At 37.9% G+C, this 25,139-nt stretch overlaps 1 protein-coding gene across 4 annotated transcripts; it reads left to right on the top strand.

Moving 5' to 3' along the window:
• Window positions 1–12,264: 12,264 nt before the first annotated feature.
• On the top strand, window positions 12,265–23,320 carry LOC111025599 (uncharacterized). Of its 4 annotated transcripts, none has more exons than XR_015792819.1 (12): window positions 12,265–12,632; window positions 12,710–12,777; window positions 12,856–13,018; window positions 13,361–13,449; window positions 15,016–15,148; window positions 15,436–15,528; window positions 15,820–15,897; window positions 20,235–20,327; window positions 20,411–20,554; window positions 20,791–21,076; window positions 21,542–21,649; window positions 22,688–22,722. XR_015792819.1 is itself a non-coding variant. In XM_088127516.1 (12 exons), exons 1-12 carry the CDS (start codon window positions 12,465–12,467, stop codon window positions 22,838–22,840), a joined length of 1,206 nt encoding a protein of 401 aa, XP_087983642.1. In that variant the 5' UTR covers window positions 12,283–12,464; the 3' UTR covers window positions 22,841–23,320. The 4 variants fall into 4 exon arrangements, 3 of the variants coding, with proteins under 3 accessions (XP_087983643.1, XP_087983642.1, XP_087983644.1); XM_088127516.1 differs by lacking the exon at window positions 20,791–21,076 and adding an exon at window positions 22,812–23,320 and having other exon boundaries at window positions 12,283–12,632; window positions 12,710–12,765; window positions 22,688–22,739; XM_088127518.1 differs by lacking the exon at window positions 20,791–21,076 and adding an exon at window positions 22,812–23,320 and having other exon boundaries at window positions 12,292–12,632; window positions 22,688–22,739.
• Window positions 23,321–25,139: the final 1,819 nt, after the last annotated feature.

Raw genomic sequence — 25,139 nt, 5'->3', positions numbered from 1 at the left:
TCCTAATCACAAATATGTGAGTTTGAAGTCACAAACTACCATTAAACAGTCAACACTATCATTCATCAAACATGTTAAGAGATCAAAACATCAGCGTTCGAACGTACCAAACAAAACACGCTAATTAGGTAAGTCATTACAACACCAAAACATCAGAATATGGATTTGTTCGCCCATAGCTGTATCGCGAACTGCTGCCTAAAGAATAACATCCTATCCTGTGTCAAAGTATCTAATCTAGAATCTGTCATATTGTATTCAAAGAACTTTACACAAAATATACCACAGTCAACATCTCCCTCCTAATGTGGTGCGGATGAAACTCTACGTATGTGCCATGGTGTGATTGGGATCTCAGACCTCTTTAACCGAACACCCGCCCTGCAAATAAGAGCCGGTATGATCGTTCGCATCGGCTTCAACTCATCTTCCAAATTCGGCAACAGTGTCATGGCCATGAATGAGTCCCATGGGAAACCGTATAGACTATACATCTTTCTCAATCCCCCATCTTTCGCCTTTCTGACCAGGGCTCGCTTAAGACTTTTTATGGTCTTCTCAAAAGCAATCCCACCCCAATCGTAGTTACAGCATACTTCTAAGTCGTCAACAACACCTAATAGGCTCGTGTCGAATTTCAGAGTCTTCTCCCTACCAAACAACACGAGCTCCACAAAAAATGCCATTGACACCTTCACCGCATCCAAGTCATTTTCAAACTGCAACTGCATGTACTTCGTCTCCAGCTCACTTAGTAAAATGTCAACTTTGTAATTGAAGTACAACGTCCTAAGCCTAACGTGGTAAGTGTTCTTGTGAATTGGCCGTCTACTATACTTTAGGTCTGTGATCAATTGAATTCGCTCAACCCAAAGGATACCCTATTACCAAGCACATCCATGGTAATAACATCGTGTCTACTATTGTCCACTTCCCTAATCAATAGATTGTGTATAAGTGGCCCGTTAAGTACAAGGTCCACATCTAGAAAATGACCAAAAATGATCTTCCTAAACATATTAAGTTGTCTATGTGTTAGTTTACTCTTAATCGACTTCACTATACCCCCTAAGTGGGATAGACAGGTCAGACTGGCAGAGCGATAACTAGAAAAGGGATCTTAGGTACCATTGTCATCCTATAAACATGAGAAACAGTAAGAATACATATATATAAGTGTTGGGTCTGTTGCCCTAAACTCGTAGTTTGTATTTTGTAAAAACAAATGTCTATTTAATAAAGTTTTATTCAATAAATTTGTTGTTGAATCATAGCTTTGCATTGTCCAAAATCCAATAAACTAAGCATCCAAGGTTATTTTTGATGTAATCGGGACAGTATATATACTGGGTATATAGTTGATATACGGGGTATATATTTGATATACCCCTGATATATGAATGGATAATATCCCGTGAATAACCTAAAGGGTCGTTCGTATGGAAATGTTACAGACGACTCGATCCAGGTCGTTCGTATGGAGACATGCGAGTGGGGGTATCCTGTACAATGAGTTTGTATAAGACCGGACCGCGAAATAGGCAATCTTTAGGTGTAACACCGTTAACTAATAGATTGCTATTTCTTAGGATGACCAGGCAACTCATTCTCAATCCTGAGTGAGTTATGGACTCCTACCCGTGAGGGCTCGTCCTTTGATCTGTATGGGTGAGAGTGGCCCGAGTCGCCAACTCAATATTCCTACCATTTTGGGGATGAGATCGAGTGGGGAGCTGGGAACATAACTTCACAAGATGGAATTCACTCCTCCCCGACTTTAGGGGAGTAGATGAGTGTTTCCTTAAATGCTGACTCCGGGACTTGAACAAGGGGCCCACCCTCTCATTGGCCGAGAGGGACTTCCGGTTATTGGTTGGACCATAACCGGGTTGTTCATTAGAGGAGCAGTGGTGTTTAAGGAGTAAGATGTAACTCAGGGGTAAAACGGTAATTTGACCCAACTTCAGTTACGAACACTCGTGAAGGATTGACTCGTCATTAATGGTCGTATATCCATGGACACGAAAACATTCTGCAGTGAGAAGAGTGCAACTGCGGTTCTTTAGTGGAATGACCCGTAGTTAACGAATCTAGATTAACTCGGTCAATGAGTTCGACTGATTAATCTTGCATCGTTGGAGCTTCGGATCTGTAGGTCCATTAGGTCCCCTTGCTAGCTCATAACGAGTAAAACGAGGATCAAATTTTTTGGAAGAATTTGAATTGTTTAAATTACTTAAGGGATTATATGTATATTGATACATTATAATATATAGTTAATTATAAATTAAAACTATATATTATGAGAGATATTATTTGAATGAGATTCAAATAAAATTAATATGAATGAGATTCGTATTAAAACTATAGGTTATACGAGAGAAATGTTTTAGAATATGATTCTAATTTTATAACAAATAATTAAGTGTTAATTATTTATGTATATATATATATTTATTAATTATTAATTGGATTAATAATTATTTATATTAATTAATTTGATTAATTAATTTTATATATATATATTAATTATTACATATATATATTATAATTATTATTATATTATATATATATATATATATATTATTAATATTAATAATATTAAACTCCCCTGCAAAATTGCAGGGGAGTGGGAGGTTAGTGTGACGTGGGGAGTTACCCCACGTCACTGCTTCTGTTTTGTTTTTGCAGTTCTGCAAAACACAGAACATAAGAAGAACAACGCCCAACCATTTCTCTCTCAAGCTCTCCCTCTCGTTCCAAAGGATTGCTCCCACCAGCACGATCCCGAGACCCAAGAGGATAGCGAGGAAGATACAGTGGTGGTGTTCGAGGGAAACTCGTTGAAGAAACGTTCTTCAAAGGTTCGTATTTCCTTTGTATTTTCCCTCTTTCAATTTCTATTTTGTATCCCTAAAATCAGCAACGAAAATCTGCTTCCGCTCCGGGATTCGCATCCCTTCAATTGGTATCAGAGCCAGATTGTAGTTCTAATTTTTTGGGATCAAAATCGTTGAGTTTGGTGGGTGATTTCATATTTTCGAAATATGGGTTTGCGGGTTGGAAAATTTCCGGTTTTTGGTATTTAGATAGCGTGTTTCTTCGTGATTTGATCATGTAAGGGCCCGATGTTTTGGGCATTTAGTTTCTGTATTGTTTTTGTAAGTCTGGGTCTCTCAAAAGTCGTTCGTGGCGTCTGATTGGGCGAAAACAGCGAAGAAGACAAAGCAGACTGCGCAGACAGTGTCATGGCGCTATGCAGCAACGCCATGGCGTTGCGGGACAGCACAGAGCGTCGCGGCGCTGCCCTTAGGCGCCGAGGCGCTGTCCCGGGTGTTTTCGACGCGGTTCCGAGGCTCCGGTTCGCAATTCGAGGGCGGATGCAGTCGGTTTTCTTATTTTGTATTATTTCGTTTTCTTATGGTGCCAAAAACCGTTCCAACTTTGCTATTTAATTATTTTATGCATTATGAATGTGTATTTTAATTAAAATCATATAGCATATTGTATGCCATATAGTTTTAAAATCCCACCATAGGTTACATGCATAATATGTATGTTTGATATATAGTATGTATGTATGGTCATGCATCATATAGTTATAAATGTTATATTGTATGTATGCATGTTTTTTTTTTCATAATTAATGTAAGTGTTGTATTAATTATATGAAAATAAAGTTGCATTGAGCATGACATTATTTTGGATAATATAATTGTTATATTAATGTATGCTTTCAATGCATGTTTATAGTTTTAATTTCTTAAAATTTTATAAGAGTTATAAAATGTGGTAGATAGAAATTAAAATCTATAATAAAGAGTTGCATGCAAACATAAGGTCTAAGTTAATTAATTTTAAAGGGGTTTAAAATTAATTAGACCTTAGGTTATATCTTCTAATGTGATTAGGGAGTAGTCTTTTATTTTGTTTTAACTATGTTTAAAATGAAATAACAAAAGACTAAATATAAAATGTTGTCTATAAGGGAACCCTGTCTGAGGAAGATTCTGTCTAGGCTGAGGTATTTAAGCTGACCGTAAGGGAACACCTCTACCTGGGAACCGACCTGGGGGTTGAATTAGTCAATATTTTATATACAAGCAACAATGTCGTTGGTTCATTAAAGTGTTTAACGAACTAAAACATTATTGTACAACTTTCGATATAATAGTTATATTGGGCCGACTAAAAATACACTTAGTTAATTTCACTTAGCCGGAATTTATCTAAGTAATATACCCTAGTCTTAGAATACTAAGTGGGAGCAAAAGAGAATATGTAATATACAGCGTATATATTTGATATACAAAGTATATATAACATACTTTACTCTCTCTCTCACGTTCTCCTTTAAATTCACGCTGTGAGTTCCATGCTCGGCCTCGTGTCGCCCTGGGCGCGGCCTCCCTACGGAAGGTGTTTGCATGGTTCAATATCGAGGTGAATGGAAATAGTGTTCATAGTAAGTGGGAGAAGGACGTGGGACAACACATCCTGCGGTCTCCGCAATTGGTTTGCACCGTGAGGTTTCATACATGACCTGCGTGTCGTCCTAGAGCGACCATCCCTATGAAGGGTTCATTGTATGAGAATCAAAATCAAGGCAAACTCCAGAAATGAATAGGAGTCTCTTAGGTTTTGCTCCAATATTTTCCTTCCCTACGACAGGATTATTGGGGTGGACCTCTGAGGTCCGAAAATGTTGGGTCACACTTACGAGGAGTTTTTAAGTTAGTTAGCAATTTCCTGACCAAATAAACAATGACTAAAATTTATAGGAATAAGAGTTATTCTGGTGTAAAATTTAGTTGAGAATGTCTCAATTCAGTGAAGGAGTACCTGTCCGCCCTACGGTGGCTGTTGCTCTAAATCACTGAAGCGTCGTTGCAAAACCATTTTGTTAGGGTGCTTAATTACTTTTGCTAAATTTTGATTGGGTTTAAAAGGCTAATGCATGAAACTAATATAGATTTGTTTTTACTTTCAGCATGTCTACTTCTATTATTGCACTCTTAGCCGCGCAAAAACTTAATGGCGAAAATTACAAACAATGGAAGTCAAACCTAAATACTATTCTCGTGATAGATGATCTTAGGTTCGTCTTGCAAAAGGATTGTCCTCAAGCTCCTGCGCCTAACGCCACTGTGGCGGTGTGCAACGCCTATGACAGGTGGATCAAGGCCAATGACAAGGCCAAGGTCTACATCTTGGCGAGCATATCTGATGTGCTTGCCAAGAAGCACGAGGACACGGTCACCGCTAAGGAGATCATGGACTCACTGCAGAGCATGTTTGGACAACCGTCCTCACAGGCTCGACATGAAGCCCTTAAGTTCATTTACAACTCCCGCATGAAGGAGGGCTCCTCAGTGCGAGAACACGTTCTCAACCTGATGGTCCACTTCAACGTGGCTGAGTCGAACGGGGTCGTCATAGACGAGCAGAGTCAGGTCAGCTTTATTCTGGAATCTCTTCCGAAGAGTTTCATTCCATTCCGCAGCAATGCGGTTATGAATAAGCTGGAGTACACTCTTACCACGCTCCTAAACGAGCTTCAGACCTACCAGTCTCTTATGAAATGTAAGAGACAAGAAGGGGAGGCAAATGTTTCCACCTCAAAGAGGTTCAACAGAGGATCGTCCTCTGGAACCGGGTTTGCGCCCTCTTCTTCTGGAAGTAAGACTTTTAAGAAGAAGAAGGCTGCTGGTAAGGGGTCTAAACCTGACTCAGCTGCTGCTGCCCAGAAAGGCAAGGTCAAGGTTGCAGAGAAAGGAAAGTGTTTCCACTGCAATATGGACGGGCATTGGAAGCGCAACTGCCCAAAATACTTGGCCGAGAAGTAGAAAGCCAACGAAGGTAAATATGATTTACTTGTATTGGAAACATGTTTAGTGGAGAATGATGACTTCGCCTAGATACTGGATTCAGGAGCCACTAATCACGTTTGTTCTTCATTTCAGGGAATTAGTTCCTGGAGGCAGCTTGACGCCGGAGAGATGACTCTCAAGGTCGGAACGGGAGAAGTCGTCCCAGCTGTGGTAGTAGGGGAGCTCAAGTTATTTACAAACAAGAATATGTATATATTATTAGATAATGTGTACGTTGTTCCTAAAATTAAAAGGAACTTAATTTCAATTTCTTGTTTGTTAGAACATATGTATTCAATTTCTTTTCATATGAATGAAGCGTTCATTTCGAGAAAAGGTGTTAATATTTGTTCTGCTTTGCTTGAAAATAACTTGTATGTGCTAAGATCAACCATAACTAAAGCAGTTTTAAATATCGAGTTGTTTAAAAATGCTAGAACTCAAAATAAAAGGCAAAAAGTTTCTCAAAAGGAAGATACCTATCTTTGGCACTTAAGATTAGGTCACATTAATCTCAATAGGATTGGGAGGTTGGTTAAGAATGCATTCTAAGTGAGTTAGAAGACGATTCTTTACGACCATGTGAGTATTGTCTTGAAGGCAAAATGACTAAAAGACATTTTACTGGAAAAGGTTATAGAGCCAAAGAGCCCTTAGAACTTATACATTCAGACCTTTGTGGTCCGATGAATGTTAGAGCTCGAAGAGGGTATGAATACTTCATCTATTTTATAGATGATTATTCAAGGTATGATTATTTATATCTAATGCAACATAAGTCTGAAGCCCTTGAAAAGTTCAAGGAGTACAAGACTGAAGTTGAAAATCAATTAGGTAAAACCATTAAAACACTTCGATCAGATCGGGGTGGAGAGTATATGGACTTGAGATTCCAGGACTATATGATAGAACATGGAATCTCGTCCCAACTCTCAGCCCCTGGTACACCTCAACAAAACGGTGTATCAGAAAGGAGAAACAGAACCCTGTTGGACATGGTTCGATCAATGATGAGCTATGCTCAGTTGCCTAACTCGTTTTGGGGTTATGCAGTGGAGACTGCAGTTTATATTTTGAACGTAGTTCCATCAAAGAGTGTTTCTGAAACACCCTTTGAGCTGTGGAAGGGTCGTAAACCTAGTTTACGTCACTTTCGCATTTGGGGATGCCCGGCACACGTGCTCATGACTAACCCGAAGAAACTGGAACTTCGTTCAAAAGTATGCCTATTCGTAGGTTACCCTAAAGAGACGAGAGGTGGTCTCTTCTTCGATCATAAAGAAAACAGAGTGTTTGTATCGACAAATGCTACATTCTTAGAAGAAGGCCATGTTCGAGATCATAAACCACGGAGTAAGGTAGTAATTAACGAGATTTCCGAAGAAGCTACAAACACGTCAACAAGAGTTGTTGATCAAACTGGCACTACAACAAGAGTTGTTGATGAAGCCAGCACATCGCGTCAGTCGCATCCGCCTCAAGTGTTGAGGGTGCCTTGACGTAGTGGGAGGATTGTGTCACAACCTGACCGCTACGTGGGTTTAACTGAAACTCAAGTTGTCATACCTGATGACGGCGTCGAGGATCCATTGACCTATAAGAAGGCAATGGAAGATACTGACAAGGACAAATGGGTCAAAGCAATGGACCTGGAAATGGAGTCGATGTACTTCAATTCCGTTTGGGAACTTGTAGATCAACCTGACGGGGTAAAACCAATAGGGTGCAAATGGATCTACAAGCGAAAACGAGACGCCGAAGGAAAGGTACAGACCTATAAGGCGAGACTTGTGGCAAAAGGCTACACACAAAGGGAAGAGGTGGATTATGAAGAAACCTTCTCCCCTGTAGCTATGCTTAAGTCTATTAGAATACTTTTGTCCATTGCCACATATTATGACTATGAGATATGGCAAATGGACGTCAAGACTGCTTTTCTGAATGACAATCTTGAAGAAAGTATTTATATGTCTCAACCCGAAGGGTTCATAGAACAAGGTCAAGAGCAAAAGGTTTGCAAGCTTAAACGGTCCATATATGGACTCAAACAAGCATCTCGATCTTGGAACATAAGGTTCAATATTGCGATCAAATCTTATGGTTTTGACCAAAACGTTGATGAACCTTGTGTATACAAGAAGATCGTCAACAACATCGTAGCCTTCTTAGTGTTGTACATGGATGATATCCTACTCATTGAGAATGATGTAGGATACCTCACTGACATAAAGAAGTGGCTAGCGACTGAGTTCCAAATGAAAGATTTGGGAGAAGCTCAGTATGTTCTTGGCATCCAAATCCTAAGGGATCGTAAGAACAGAACATTAGCCCTGTCTCAAGCAACTTATATCGACAAGATGCTTGTTCGATATTCGATGCAGAATTCCAAGAAAGGTTTGTTACCCTTCAGGCATGGAATTCATCTGTCTAAGGAACAATTTCCTAAGACACCTCAAGAAGTTGAGGATATGAGACGTATACCCTATGCTTCAGCAGTGGGCAGCCTGGTGTACGCTATGCTGTGCACTAGGCCTGACATTTACTATGCGGTAGGGATAGGCAGTAGGTACCAATCCAACCCAGGAAATGATCACTGGACTGCTATTAAGGGAATCCTCAAGTATCTTAAGAGAACGAGGGACTACAAGCTCGTGTATGGCGCTAAGGATTTGATCCTTACAGGATACACTGACTCTGACTTCCAAACAGACAAGGATTCAAGGAAATCCACGTCGGGGTCAGTATTCACTCTTAACGGAGGAGCGGTAGTTTGTCGAAGCATCAAACAAGAATGCATCGCAGACTCCACGATGGAGGCTGAGTATGTTGCAGCTTGTGAAGCAGCAAAAGAGGCGGTTTGGCTTAGAAAGTTCTTGACAGATTTGGACGTCGTTCCAAACATAAACTTGCCCATCACACTTTATTGTGATAACAGTGGTGCTGTGACAGATTCTAAAGAACCTCGAAGCCATAAGAGAGGCAAACACATCGAAAGGAAGTACCACCTTATACGGGAGATAGTGCAGCGAGGAGATGTGATTGTCACGAAGATCGCTACAGAGCACAATATTGCTGATCCTTTTACAAAGGCACTCACGGCTAAAGTGTTTGAGGGCCATCTAGAAAGTCTAGGTTTACGAGTTTTGTATAGTTCGTCTAGGGCAAGTGGGAGAAATGTAATTGGGTATAGTGTATGCCCTAGTTTATTGTATTTTCCATTTGCTTTATGATAATGTACACCTACTCGAGTTTAGTTCAAGTGGGCGTTTGTTGGGTGTGTTGCCCTAAACTCGTAGTTTGTATTTTGTAAAAACAAATGTCTATTTAATAAAGTTTTATTCAATAAATTTGTTGTTGAATCATAGCTTTGCATTCTCCAAAATCCAATAAACTAAACATCCAAGGTTATTTTTGATGTAATCGGGACAGTATATATACTGGGTATATAGTTGATATACGGGGCATATATTTGATATACCCCTGATATATGGATAATATCCCGTGAATAACCTAAAGGGTCTATAGTATATGGATAAGGCTGGGTACCTTATCCTGGCAACACTATGGATACGGCCCACTCTGTAAAGGTTACAGACGACTCGATCCAGGTCGTTCATGTGGAGACATGCGAGTGGGGGTATCTTATACAATGAGTTTGTATAAGACCGGACCGCGAAATAGGCAATCTTTAGGTGTAACACCGTTAACTAATAGATTACTATTTCTTAGGATGATCAGGCAACTCATTCTCAATCCTGAGTGAGTTATGGACTCCTGCCCGTGAGGGCTCGTCCTTTGATCTGTATGGGTGAGAGTGGCCCGAGTCGCCGACTCAATATTCCTACCATTTTAGGGACGAGACCGAGTGGGGAGCTGGGAACATAACTTCACAAGATGGAATTCACTCCTCCCCGACTTTAGGGGAGTAGATGAGTGTTTCCTTAAATGCTGACTCCGGGACTTGAACAAGGGGCCCACCCTCTCATTGGCCGAGAGGGACTTCCAGTTATTGGTTGGACCATAACCGGGTTGTTCATTAGAGGAGCAGTGGTGTTTAAGGAGTAAGATGTAACTCAGGGGTAAAACGGTAATTTGACCCAACTTCAGTTACGAACACTCGTGAAGGATTGACTCGTCATTAATGGTCGTATATCCATGGACACGAATACATTTTGCAGTGAGAAGAGTGCAAATGCGGGTCTTTAGTGGAATGACCCGTAGTTAACAAATCTAGATTAACTCGGTCAATGAGTTTGACAGTTTAATCTTGCATCGTTGGAGCTTCGGATCTGTGGGTCCATTAGGTCCCCTTGCTAGCTCATAACGGGTAAAACGAGGATCAAATTTTTTTGAAGAATTTGAATTGTTCAAATTACTTAAGGGATTATATGTATATTGATACATTATAATATATAGTTAATTGTAAATTAAAACTATATATTATGAGAGATATTATTTGAATGAGATTCAAATAAAATTAATATGAATGAGATGCATATTAAAACTATAGGTTATACGAGAGAAATGTTTTAGAATATGATTCTAATTTTATAATAAATAATTAAGTGTTAATTATTTATGTATATATATATATATTTATTAATTATTAATTGGATTAATAATTATTTATATTAATTAATTTGATTAATTAATTTTATATATATATTAATTATTACATATATATATTATTATAATTATTATTATATTATATTATATTATATTATATATATATTATTAATATTAATAATATTAAACTTTTGAGGGGAGTGGGAGGTTAGTGTGACGTGGGAGTTACCCACGTCACTGCTTCTGTTTCGTTTTTGCAGTTCTGCAAAACACAGAACAAAAGAAGAACAACGCCCAACCATTTCTCTCTCAATCAAGAAGATATCTCTCAAGCTCTTCCTCTCGTTTCAAAGGATTGCTCCCACCAGCACGATCCCGAGACCCAAGAGGATAGCGAGGAAGACACAGTGGTGGTGTTCGAGGGAAACTCGTTCAAGAAACGTTCTTCAAAGGTTCGTATTTCCTCTATATTTTCCCTCTTTCAATTTCGATTTTGTACCCCTAAAATCAGCAACGAAAATCCGCTTTCGCTCCGGGATTCGCATCCCTTCAATAAGCTAAACACAAATACATATGGCACACAAAACAACAAAAAACATAAAAAATATGCATAAAACTGTTAAAATTCTGGGTCCAACCACGGCCGCTATCGGGTTCGAATTATAGGTCCAACCATGACAATCTTCACGAGAATTGCAATTCTGTGAAAATTACGGTCACGTTCACGGCCATGGTCTTGACCGTGAGTTGTGACAAAATTGCAATTCCCATTGAGCCTCGATCAGGATTGTGATCTTTTCATAAATCACGGTCTACCTCGGTCGTTAGCGTGACTGTGAATTATTACAGAACTCAGTTTTATTCCATTGCAATCCACGGTCGCACCACGCCCGAGTTTGGGCCAAAAATTCACGAAATAGTCCTCGACCTCACCCTACCTCGGGCAATAATCCTTAACCAAATCAAATTTCAAGGGCCAAAAAGCATACAAATAACATATACACAACCAATCCTACATATATGCACATAAAACGCCCAGACATACAGTAAAAACGGAATCCCTAAATATGTAAACGAACAACTAACGATGCTCGCTAATGAAATCAACCAAAAACAGTTCAGATAGTGCCGAAATTAAGCCCTAAAATTGAATCCACTAAAAGCAACACAAAAAAAGGGGAGAGTGAAAATACCAAGACCAAAACAGAAACGAAACCGAAAAAAATTGCTCTTTTAACCCTAACTAACAGCGACACAAATACGAACAATATGAAATCCTAACCTTAAATAAAAAATGAGATGAGATTCAGAGCAAAAAACACCCAGAACTATGTAGGCAATGAAAAAGTCTGCAATATGGAACAAATGGAAACGAGGGAAACCGAAAGTGCAAGAAATTGAAGTGTGGAAGATGAAAAGGATACCAACGGTTAGAATTTAAAATGGGGGGTATAACTGTAAATTCCATTTCACGGCCATGATTTTGAATTTCCCGACCGTGGTGTGCCCCCGTCAACCACGCCGATGAACAATGCTTCAATAAATTCCAGGGCATTGTTTGTTCGTGTTTCGTTGACACACTCCTCCGACATGTTTTACACGCAATATCGAGGCTAAAATCGTCATTTCAACCTACATTATTTAATTGAATAAAGTAAATTGGGTCAAAAAAGTTAAAAATTAGATTTTAGGTCGTTTAAGCAAATTGAAAATTATTTTAAGTCGTATCTGTCCATTTCCCCAACCAAGCATAAGTATTTTGGTTGTAAAATTTCAGACCATCCAGTCAACATGGAGTGAGAGTGTGATGGAATAGTGAAAGATGTCGTGCTTGTTCCAACCACGTCAACAATACCGCGACGGCGTGTGGCATTTTCTGACCACACATGCAAAGCCAAAATCTTTCGTTCCAACGCCCACCATTTCCAGTTTGGTTCTTCAATTCGCGCTGTGGCCGCTCGTAGCAGCGTGCGTATTTCTTCTTCTTCTTCCCATGTAACGCATTCCCACTCCAAACAAATTTATCAGATGTCCTCCTCAATCTGCTCGTCAATTCGGGCATTGCCGCCGCACCACGGGCGCCCCAACAACTCCAGATTCGCATTGTTTCAATCCAAGAGATGTTTATGCTTCGCGCCTCGCTTCGTTGCTTGCTTGACCAACGACGACTCTGTTGCAATCCCCAAACCCTCGCCGGTACTCATTCTCTCCAACTTTGTTTTCGCATTTCACCTCTTTTGTTTGCTTCTTCTGGTTTTCATTTTCTATCGCAGCTGGCCTTCGATCCTTCGGAGGAGTTGTACGGACTTGGCGTCGATTTAAACCCAAGGTTTAGTATCTGGTATTCAGTTACGCTACTATTGGGCGTTAATCCTTTGTGATTTGAATTCAGAACTTAGAAATTTATTGTGCATGTCAGGAATTCAGCTTCCAGCGCACCTGAACCCAGGTCCTGGTTTGGCCCGAATGGTCAGTATATTAAAGAACTACCTTGCCCAAGTTGCCGAGGTAGGGGCTATGCGCCGTGTACGGAATGTGGAATTGAAAGATCCCGAGCAGACTGTTCCGTGTGTAATGGGAAGGTATATGCTCTAGCAGACTAATCTGAACTATGTGGTTGATATTTAGTCAACTTCTCGTTTTCTGCTCGCACAAAACACCATAGTGATGGAATTTAACATGTAAAATAAGGGTGCCCAAGGATACAGACCTCTTTAAGACTGAACTTAGATGGCCTAATGATCAACCTCTTTAATGTATAGTAACAGATGGTTGTCGGAAGATTTCTAGGACCTGAAATACTCGTCAAAACTGTTTAATCTAGTAGCATTTGCTCTTGGATTTGGGAATAATCATAAAGCATGGAGATGTTGGTTGTTCTGCCGGTTTCTATTTGTTTGTTTACCGTTACCTCATGTTGTCAGGGTATAGTGACCTGCCACCAATGCTTGGGAGATCGTGTCATATGGGAAGAGTCCATTGATGAACAACCATGGGAGAAAGCGCGCTCCACGTACTAGCACCATTCTCTTTCTCTTATTCCTATTCATTTTATTTTGTGTTAGATTTTGTTGGATACTAGCTTTTAGGCAGTGAAAGAGTCCGGCTAAGGGAAAGTAGATTCTGGCATTATTATTTACTCTACTGGGAGAAATAATCATGGGTGGTAATCATGCCGTTTTGCTATTATTAAATCCAAAACCAAAAAACTTGATTATTGTGAATCATTCTCTAGTCTCAACTAGAGCATCTCTTTCCCAAAAAGAAGTGGGAAACTCTGTTCCAGATTCTTAGAATTGATCAGAAGGTTGTTTGGTTGAATTCAATAAGAATTTAGGGAAGTGTTAAGTATATTTCTTTCTTTCTTAGTTTTTCTTTTCTTTTTATTTAAAAAAAGAAAAAGAAAAGAATAAAACGTATATAGATATTTAAAAAGTAAGCATGGAAGTACTTTATGGATATTTGAAAAGGTGCAAGGGAGACATTTTAGAACAATCTTGATGAGGGTTTAGGTTTTAGAATTAGTCTTGATGAGAGTTAAGGTTTGTAGAATCAATTTCCATCCTGGTGTTGAATTGAGTATGAATCATGGATTTAAAATGAAGAAAAGTAGCATAAATTTGTTCTTAATATGCAGTGTAGAGCAATGATAATCTAGGAAAGTTATCTATATAAAGGACAAAGTATTTGACACTTGTGGTGTTATTGAGGTGAATACCTCTTGCCTTAAGAACCTAGTGCACCTTCATTGAGGCGCACAACACTATTGTCGTTGCCACGGACTTAATGTTCATGGAAACAACACGATGTCAGCTTATGCAATGCCTATATATTCTATGAAGAATAAATAAAGTAAGAACGTAGTTTAAGAAAAAAAAGACCACATAATAACTTAACTTGCTATTTTAAGTTCCCATTTGAAGTGGTTCACACATGCCTTCATTCCTCTATGAATATTGAAACAACTAAAGAAGGTAAAACATTTTCCTATGGGAGCTTAGACACTTTTGCATGATAACTCTTGACAGACTCCAAAGAAGGTTCCCATGGTTGGTTATTTCTCTGAATTGGTATTCCATTTGTAAAAAAACATTCTGAATCACAAAGTCACATTTCCATCACTTGCTCCTTTTTTGCTGAGACTTTTTGGGGGCATATCCGTTCCTCCTTCAACTGGCTTTCTCCCAAAGGACTGTCACTGCATGCTTTCCTTGATAATGCGTGATTGAAGATCCATTCTTAAGTAGTTTTTGGGAGGGGATCCCTCTTCCCTCTTCCCCCCTGCCCTTTTGTTCTTTTAATCTAAGGTTTGGATAAGAAACTGAGAAATTATATGAAAAAACCAAGACAACCAAAGGGATAAACCAAGAAAAGTTTCTTTCTTTTAGAAAAAGAAAAGACATAGTTTATGAGTACCCTATTTCCCAGTTCCTACTAATGTTCCTCAAGTATGTATTCAGTACACTTACTGAATTTCCATACTATGCAATCTCAGTTCTACTTGCTTAATGTTCTAATTTCAGATAAATCTTAGTGGTTTTGGATACCTAAGTTTTTTCATGTGTTTATATCATATCAGTTCTCCATTAAGAATGAAGGAAGATGATGAAGTTGATAACTTGGAAATAAAGCTGGAAGAAAAGAAGAAATCAAAGCGTGTATACCAATCACCTTCTCCTGAAGTTGGATTAAAGATCAGTCGATCATTAAAAGTTTGTTCTCTACCTTCCCTTAATGTGACCTGTTAGATATTTCATGCATGCTGCGCTGTTGGAAAGATAACCTAAAGAACTATGGATGAACATATGCACGCTGACATCCTTCAGTATCAAACATAGAAGAAGCATATACTGTCAGCTCTTCAGTTGATGTTGAGGATACAGTCAATAATATGATTTTAATTATGAGATTTTGGAGAAATATCAGCTCTCCAAATGTACTTGTTTGCTATTTGCCAATTCATGAATTTAATCTTTGTTGTTTAGTTGAATGATTGCAGAGTCTCAATGCCAAAACAGGTCTATTTAGCAAGAGAATGAAGATTATCCATCGTGACCCCACTCTTCATGCCCAGAGAGTTGCTGCAATTAAAGTATGTTCTTGAGATAATTTGATCACTTGTTGAAAGTTTTTCGTAATCGTAATCTTCCTTGATTTTGGGGCTTTGGTTTTCATCCCTCTCTTTTGTAATTCCATATCAATTATCATCTATGAAATGATTTTATGTTTCTTATAAAAATAAATATTCCATTTGTTTTCTCTGTAGAAGCAGTTATTTTCTTGAACAGTATCTATAGTATAGGTTTTACAACTAATTCCTTGAGTTCAAAAAGTGACCATAATTTTCCTATCCAGAAAAAGTTACCATAATTTTGGGTTACAGGTGGATGGCATGGATGCTCTTGCTGTCAAACAGGCTTGCAAGTTTGATAAGGAACATGTTCTGAAGAATGGACCAATTGTGAGTTTTATTTTATCTAAGTCACTCTCTCCCCCTTCTAAAAAAGAGAAAAAGCATAAGAAAAGAACTATATATTTCTCTTTCTTTCATGTTGATTCTATTCCTGAGGGATCAAACGGAATATTGCTCCTTTATAAGTATCATTTCATTTTTGTTAAAAAAAAATCTCATTTGAATTTACCCAAAAAAAAAAGAAAGAAAAGAAATAAAATCCATACATTTGAAAGAATGATATTGGAGTGGAAAGTTCCAAAAATTTAGGCCATTTGGTTTCTGATCTGAAAACAAGTTCTTGAAAATAAGTATACAATAGAGGATCGTGTCTATTCTAGTTCCTGAATTTGAAAATGCATTTGACAGCATAATTTGAAAATTGAATCTTGAATTAATAAATTGAAGAACTTCTTTTTAGTAGTAAAATTTTCCAGTTTTTTTAAGACTAGAGAGAAAGATCTTGAGATTATGCATTTCTTTATTCTTATTCTAAGATGATTTCATTAAAATTTGAGATTTTATCCGTGTTTGTGAAACTAGTGTTGTTTTACCCCAAAAGCTTGCAACAAGCAAACATTAGATATTGCCTAATTTTTCTTGTATTAATAATACCATAACTTTCAAGAGGACTTAAATGATTGAAGCCTTGAACACATTGTTTTTTTTTAACTCAAAGAAATTGAGCCTTTCATTGTTATTTGGTGCAATGATGTTCGCCTCTTGTCCTCTCTTTTCATCAATGAATTGTTTCTTATCCAAAAAAAAAAAAAAGTCTAAAATAAAAATGGATAGAACTCATAGGCCAATAGACACATGTTAATAATTTAATTATTTTTTAGTTAGCCACTTAAGCTACACTAGGCAATAGATACTGGATTACATGCACCCAATTATTGAGCTAGAGAGCATAGTATACAGTTGATAGTATTGGTTGCTTGTTTTGGCAGTGTCAAGACTTTGACTTACACGGTATCGTGCGACTTGACATGCTTCCTCAAGGCATCTTTTGGTGTAGAAGCTACAACAGTTGACCCCTGCAAACATTTAGATCTACATAAACCACAAGTAAACAAGCATTGACAATCAAAGACCATAAGTTACATACTAGAAGAGGGAAGAAAGTCACATTGCACAAGCATTACTTCTATTAAAATTTCAGTTTATAAGATAACATGAAATCAACCATGAAATCAACTTACAACATCTTCTGATACAAGAGCTTCTCTTGATCTCTTCTTTGTGTCAGCCTGGTCAGAAGCTTCACCTTTGAGAGAAGTAGCTCCATCCCGGCACAGGAAAAGAACTATATATATACACTACTGCCAAGAGTACATAAAGACAGTCCACGTAGTGAAACCCATCACTATTCGAGTACTTTTTACTTTGGCCTTGGCTAATAGTTGGGATCTAAGGCAAATCGACATCAACAATGCTTTTCTACATTGATTACTTCATAATTCTCATGGAACAACCTATGGGCTTCATTGCTCCTAGATCTGGCCATCTAGTTTGTAACTAAAGAAGGCTCTATATGGGCTTCATAATCCTGATTTATCTCTTATCAAAAAAATAAATAATCCTAATTTATCCAATCTCCTACGTGGACTGTCTTTATGTACTCTTGACAGTAGTGTATATATATAGTTCTTTTCCTGTGCCAAGATGGAACTACTTCTCTCAAAGGTGAAGCTTCTGACTAGGCTGCCACAAAGAAGAGATCAAGAGAAGCTCTTGTATCAGAAGATGTTGTAAGTTGATTTCATGTTATCTTCTAAACTGAAATTTTAATAGAAGAAAATAATGTTTGTGCACTGTGTCTTTCTTCGCTCTTCTAGTATGCAACTTATGGTCTTTGATTATCAATGCTTATTTACTTGTGGTTTATGTAGATTTAAATGTTTGCGGGGGTCAAACTGTTGTAGCTTCTACACCAAAAGATGCCTTGAGGAAGCATGTCAAGTCGCACGATTCCATGGTGTCCCGAGCAATATCCTCTAACCGTGTAAGTCAAAGTCTTGACACTGCCATAACAATCAACCAATACTATCAACTGTATACTCTGCTCTCTAGCTCAATAATTGGGTGCAGAGCAATAATTGGGTGCATGTAATCCAGTATCTATTGCCTAGTGTATCTTAAGTGGCTAACTAAAAAATAAGTAAATTATTAACATGTGTCTATTGGCCTTTGAGTTCTATCAATTTTTATTTTAGACTTTTTTTTTGGATAAGAAACAATTCATTGATGAAAAGAGAGGACAAAACAGCCTACGGACAGGGGCCAATGCAGCCCCTTCCAAAAAACGAACTAATCACAAAAAGGTTCTCCAATCCTGTAAGATTAAAGAGAGGCTGTAATTACAAAAGAATTTCGTATTTCGTATGCACCACCAGGAAGCTAAGACTTGCACACTGTCACAAAAAGATTCCCAAGACTTATCTTTATCTTCAAAGGAGCGTGAATTCCTCTCCAGCCATAAATTCCACAAAAGAGCTCGAAAAGCACATCTCCATGAGACTCTAGCCTTTCCTTTTAAGTGCCAACCATGAAAGCATTCCAAAATCCAACTCTCCAAGTCTTTTGGCATACAAATGTTAATATCAAAACACTGAAACAGAACTGCCATCCTTTAGTAGCAATGGGACAGTGAATGAACAAGTGATCTAGAGTCTCTGCCCCTTTCCAATAGAGACAGCAAGCCGATGGGGACAGAGACCAATTCGGACACTTTCTTTGGAGCTTCTCCTGGGTGTTTAACGCACGATGAGCTGGGGACGAAAGAAAGACCTTCACCTTTTTTGGTCCTTCCAGTTATTAGAGAGGAATTTAATTTGGGAGAATTTTCCTTTAGCTTGAGGTATGCAGACTTCGTAGTGAAGTGTCCGTTTGGGTCCGAAGGTCACACTGCTACATCTGTTTCATCTCCTATCTCAAAAGCTTCCAAACGTTGAACAATTCTCATCCAGTTCTCCATTTCTCTGTCGAACAACCCTCTTCCGAAGCCTAGATCCCAAGTTCTCTGAACATTACACCAGCAATCTGCTATCACAGCTTCAGGTTTAAAAGAAATGGCAAACAGCCCTGGGAAATATTTTTATTTTAGACCTTCAGCTAGAAACTATTGATTTCTGTTTCTAAACTAGTTATTTGTTTGATTGTTTCCTTGTCTCGTTGTAACATTCAGAACCTGCCAGCACAGTAATCTGCGGAATTGTTGCATTTGTCAACTGAGATATCAAGTTAGATCATGATAAGTTTGTTAGCATGCATGGTATGATGGTAGTTTTGATACAAGTATATAATTTTAGAATCGGCCCCAAGGGGCAGCCCAGTTGGCAATAACTTGGGATCTCTTGGTCATACTGGCTTAGAAGTCTCAAGTTCGAACCTTCCAATGAGCTTAATACCAAAAATCCTTAATGTCTCCTGGGTTCGAGCCTTGGGCGGGTGCGGGTGCCTCTGGGTATGAGGGAGCAAAGCTCCGACTCCCCAAGTTTTTGAACTCTCCTTTAACTTCCCTTCTTTGGAAATTCTCAATTCCAAAAAAGGCAAAAGCTTTCCTTTGGATCCTAGCCAACCGAGCTGTAAACACAACAGATAGACTGCAGCGAAGATGTCCAAATTGGGCTCTTTCTCCTTCCGTTTGTGTTCTTTGCAATCAGAATGTGGATACCATAGATCACATTTTTCTTCACTACCAGTTTGCTCTTCGGGGGTGGTTCTTTCTGCTGCAAATCTTTGGGTACTCCATTTGCTTGTCTCAGAATATTGATGGGTGGGTGAATGAAGCTCTTCGGGGGTGGCATTTTAAAGGGAAAGCAAAAATTCTATGGAATTGTGCAGCTAGAGCCCTTATATGGAACCTCTGGATGGAAAGAAACAATAGAATTTTTAAAGATAAGTCCTCTTTAGAAATTTTTTGTAACTCTGTTCAATTACACAGGTCTTGGTGGTGTTATAAGCATAGAAAATTCTTTTGTAATTATAGCCTCTCGTCAATTATGCAAGATTAGAGTGCTTTACTTCACTAGTTTTTGGGAGGGGGAGCCCTCTTCCCCCGCCCTTAGGCTGTCTTTTATCTCTATGCTTTTCATCTATATATAAAGTTTCTTATCCAAAAAAAAAAATGGTTACTTAATGATTATCATATTTTATTTGGGTACTAAAAAATGCGAGGATGAAAATTAGTGGAATCTCTTTTTAGTTTTGTTGCTAAACTAACTGCTATTTTTGCTTTCATCTCAGTGTCCAAATTCTTAAAAGATCTTTTTAAAATATTAGTTTAAATTTTCAATTTACCTGAACAACAGATTTTGGTTGCCATCATAATATTTCATGTACAGGAATGTTGCTTTCTAGAATTCGATGGTGCTTCGAAAGGAAATCCTGGGCAAGCTGGAGCAGGAGCTGTTCTGCGAGCACATGATGGAAGTGTGGTATACATTATTCCTTTTGGAACCCACATTATTTATTTATTCTTTTTCATGTATGTCTAATCTCTCTCTCTCCCTTGGAGTAGATATGTAGACTGCGTGAAGGCTTAGGTACAGCAACCAATAATGTTGCTGAATATCGAGCTATTCTTTTAGGGTTGAAGTATGCTCTTCAGAAAGGGTTTACTAGGATCCATGTCCAAGGTGACTCCAAACTTGTCTGTATGCAGGTTAGTTAAAATCTTTTTCGCTAACAAACTTTGTTGTGTTATTTTTTGAACCTGGTCAACTCATTTCTTGTTGTTTCTAAATCCATGAACCTGTTGGGTAGAATTATTTTTTGTCTTAATTCGTAGGGATGGGTTTAATTGTCGATCTTTGGATTCAGCAAGAAAAACAAAGCTGAAAACTTCGTATTTAAAAGATTTCTTTTGTCAAATCTTGTGAAATTATTATTATTTTGTAGGGAACATTTGTGTTGAAGGTAAAGAATGTTCCAAGTTGCATGAAAGCCAATGTCTTAATATAGGATAGGATGAACCAATAGCTCACCTTGCCAACTTGATGTTTTAAACACAAATATGGAGTGCCAAGTGGATCACGACCTCTTGGCATGGAGTTGAATCTGATCTGATGCCACACCACTCATCATAACTAGCTCATTGCTTAAAATCTTCTTTGCCGGTGGGGGGTGGAAGACCTTTCCTCGAGGTGTTAACAATTCCGGTCTTGGATTTGAAAAGTATAACGTTGTGAGTACTTTTGAATTCCCAGTATTCTGTTATGTGGATTAGCATTTTGGAGGTTCTATAGAAAGTGTTGGGGAAGATCCAAATTTGAACCCAAACACAGTTTTTACATGTTGTTCTATAATTACTAGGCATGCTCGTTTCAATTAAAGAACTAAAATGCATCCAGCTCCATCTTGTGGTTAGTTTTATTTTACAAGTTCTCATCTTCAGTTTCATTCTCTAGTAGCATGGTTTTGTTGAAATACTAATACAGTGTTTATTTGAATATTTTGTATGTGGGACTTCTAAACTCGGATTAAACCTGCTAGTATTCTGTAATTTTCAGCCTCCTTATATCAAAACAACCTAATCTATCAGTTCTAGCTCTCTGTGCAGTACCTGGATTCATCTGTATTTTGATCCCATGGCATCTCGTTTGTCCCCAACTTCTTAAATATTTTAAACCAAGCATATTTCATTTAACAGGTCCAAGGATTGTGGAAGGTAAAAAATGAGAACATCTCTGAGTTATGTAATGAAGTAATCAAGCTGAAGGATAAATTTCTCTCGTTCCAGATCAGTCATGTACTACGGGTCAGTGCATTAATTCTTTTCTATTTGCATATCTTACGGTGATGTTAGTTTGTTTCTGTATATTACTGTTTTTGTCCTCTTAAGCATTCAGTGTAGGCTCTTTGCTATTCGAGATCTGAAGGTTGGTAAAAGATATTTTGAACCTTAATCCCACTCGTTGATTTCTACAGTTAATTGAGCACTTCCGCGTTTGTTCATTACTACAGTTTTGATCTGATTCATACGTTTTTTTTTTTTTTTTTTTGCTTTTTCTAGTTTAGATTTCATTCATACTTAAGCGTGCGTTCTTTTTCCCATATAAATATAGGATTAAACTGTACGCTTTCGAGTTCAGTTTCTAGCAAACCAGTGACCTTATCAGTCAAGTTAGAGTTTGCACGTTGCTTTCTTCCCATCTGCCCTACCATATAAAAGACACTTATGTCTGCTTCTTAAACCTTAAGAATCACGGATACGGACACGCATGACACGGACATGACATGACATGGACACGGTGACACGTTATTTCCTAGAAAATTTGGGATGCGGATATGACAAAGACACGTTTGTTAAAAAATACAATTTTTAAGATGAAAATTCAAAGTCAATAAAATTATGCATTTTTATGCTTAAAAAAATGAATTTAATGTATGTTTGCTCTCAAAATTTATTGTTTTGCCCTATATTACTATTTATGTCTATTTCTTATGCTTAACAAGTGCGTGAAATGTACCTAACAAGTGTCCGGCCCATATTTATTTTGTACCACTAGTGTGTGACACACATGTATTGAGCTAACAAATGTCCGAAACATGAATCAGTGTCTTTGCTCAAATTGTAGTGTCTGTGCTTCTTAGCATCTTTAAACTGTCGATGATATAATCATTTCTATTGAAAATGAGGGAAAAAGTTCTTATCTGAGAAGAGGAATGAGGAAGAAGTGAATGAAACTAGATGCCAATTTCTTCAAGCAACTATTAGATCCCCATTTTCTTAGCTGCTGATATTTACTCGTTCATCCTCTAAAATCTTAACATTCTGCTTTTCCATCCTTGAAAGAATCTTAATTCTGAAGCCGATGCTCAAGCAAACTTGGCTATCACTCTTGCTGGTAATGCTTCTCTTAAATAATTTTAGTAACCGTAAACTTTACGAGTTACTAAGGTGATCTTTCCTATTGCAGATGGCGAAGTCCTGGAGTATGAAGAATAGTTAGAATGCACGGCAGAATATATCTTACACATTAGCACATTTTTCTGACGAATGCATATTTATACGCCAATCCGTTGTATGCTACTATTCCTTTCCCAAGGTTGTCGAGATCTTTGGGTGTTGACCGTAACTCGTCCAACTGGAATTCAAGTTGTGACCTTGCTGCAATGCAGAAGTGCAGTTTACTGCATATCTGAGATAAAAACTCTTCTGGTTGTTGTGTGATTCAATTTCAATTGAAAGATTATCACTGAAATGTTGTATTAATTTTGTTTACATATTGAAAAAATAGTAGTCTTTGAGCAGATATGCTTTGTATTCTTTGTGGAACCTGTGGAAGAAGCACAGTTCAATACCAATTTTGGGAAGGCTTTAGGAAAGTGAGTTCAAAGTTCATTTGAGGATGAGTTTTTAGGAAATGTGTAATAATGTTGTCGCATACTCATGAAATTTAATTCCTTTTATAGTTTGAGTATTAAATTTAAATTATTTGATACATTATTTAATTAAGGACAAATGGGTAAATTTACACTTGCATGTTGTAAATTGTAAAGTGGTATATGACAGGATCCTGTTCTTCCACTATGTGGTTTGTATCTTTCGAATGATTCAAGATTTCTGTAAAATAGTATTTTGCTCCCGTCGTTGTCAACCTTGATTTTGCAAACGAGGAAAGATGTTTTTTGGATTGGAACACTAAGGTGTGAAAATTTTTGGTACACGTATACGCTTTTTGATTTTTTTACTTATGAGGTCTAGAGTAGGTGATGTCTATTTGATCTCTGAAGTTTAAAAAGAACCTTTTTTTATTTTGGAGTAGATGTCTATTTGGTCATTGAAATTTCAAAATAGATGCTCTTGGTCTTTGAAGTTTCGAAAATGATTCTAGTTCCTATCCTCTTTAGCGTAGGGACTAGAACGAAAGAAGGAGGAGCTCTCCCAATCTCCAACGATTCTCTTCCTTCTCTCCAATGAGGGTGACTAGAACGACTTTTGACGAGGATGACGACAGTCGGTGGGCGAGGATAGGAACGACTGGCATAGTGGCAACGTTCGCTAGAGATGGGGAAGAGAAAGGAAAATAGTACAAATATATTATTAAATTGATTATTTTGTAAAATCAACAGGTTAAACCACCGTGTTCATTTTCACATTAGTCAACTAACTGTCAAAGAAATTCCCATCGTAGTGGACCAAAAGTATTCATTTTGAGACTTCAAGGACAAAAAATAAACACCTATTCCATACTTCAACAACCAAGAGTGTTCATTTTAAAACTTCAAAATCGAATAGACACCTACTCGAGACTTCAAGGACGAAAAGTGTATTTTTTCCCTCTTTTTTTAGTACACCATGTGGGAATATATGATTGAACCTCCAACCTTTAGAGAAAAGAGTAAAATACCTTAACTATTTAGATAATACTCATGTTGGTAATTTTTACCGCTCTTTGAGTCGAGATTAAAGCATTATCCCTTCAACTCTTAGGGATAACTACACAAGTAGTCCATTTAGAGCTTATATTTTCATTAGTGTCCATTCTTAACTAAAAAGTTCACAATGGTTTGAAGGCTCACCCGTTTGTAGTAGAAGGTCAATAAAAATTACACAATTTTCTATAGGTAGATATGTTATATTTTTCCAACTGTTGGAAGACACCATTGGAAGGACGCTGGAGGAGGCAGAGTGGGAGAAGAGAAAAATGGGGAAGTGTTTGAGAGGAAGTTTCTCTTAGTTGAAATCGGGGAGAAGTTTCTCTTAGTTGAGGGAATTGGCTACTAAATCGGCTGCTACTAGAGAATAACGGATTTCCATTGATGGATTTTCCAGAAAGTTCTAATTTTCTAAAAAAAATGTGCTACTAAATTAAAATTTTTTGCCATGGTAATCAAAAGTCGTTTGAAAAACAAATTGAAGCAACTGGTGGATTCTTCTGTCACTTGTGATTTCAGTGGGGCTTTGTTTAAGTACTATCAAATTTTGTTCAAGTACAACAAGAGAGTTCATTGGTTTGCAGCAACTGGTGGATTTTTCTGTAGATCATTCATATTTCTACTTGGGCAAGTCCTATTATTATGACATTTTTCATTGCATAGTTTGCAGGTGTATGTTCTTCGAGGGGTTGAATCGTTGGCTTTCCCGTCAATATCGGGACAGTTTCGCCGATTGTGACCCTTTTTATTGCAGATTCTACAATGATACTGCCTCAATCTGCTATTTTCATTAGCCATCCTATCTCCATTGATCAATTTCATGCTATCCGACTTCGGGCAGTTCCTCCTGTTGTGGCCCTTTACAT

The sequence above is a fragment of the Momordica charantia genome (assembly GCF_013281855.1).
Source record: "Momordica charantia cultivar OHB3-1 chromosome 8 unlocalized genomic scaffold, Mcharantia_2.0 BLBB01000008.1, whole genome shotgun sequence".
NCBI classification, from domain to species: Eukaryota; Viridiplantae; Streptophyta; class Magnoliopsida; order Cucurbitales; family Cucurbitaceae; genus Momordica; species Momordica charantia.
Note: the sequence above shows the minus strand (reverse complement) of the source record. Positions and strands in the feature narration are given on the sequence as shown.

Excerpts from the sequence above, each read along its gene's own strand:
- LOC111025599 (XM_088127518.1), top strand. The coding sequence starts at position 12,465 with ATGTCCTCCTCAATCTGCTCGTCAATTCGGGCATTGCCGCCGCACCAC. Across the intron at positions 13,450-15,015 it reads TGGGAGAAAGCGCGCTCCAC|TTCTCCATTAAGAATGAAGG; the intron begins GTACTAGCACCA and ends ATATCATATCAG. Across the intron at positions 15,898-20,234 it reads TTCTGAAGAATGGACCAATT|GAATGTTGCTTTCTAGAATT; the intron begins GTGAGTTTTATT and ends TTTCATGTACAG.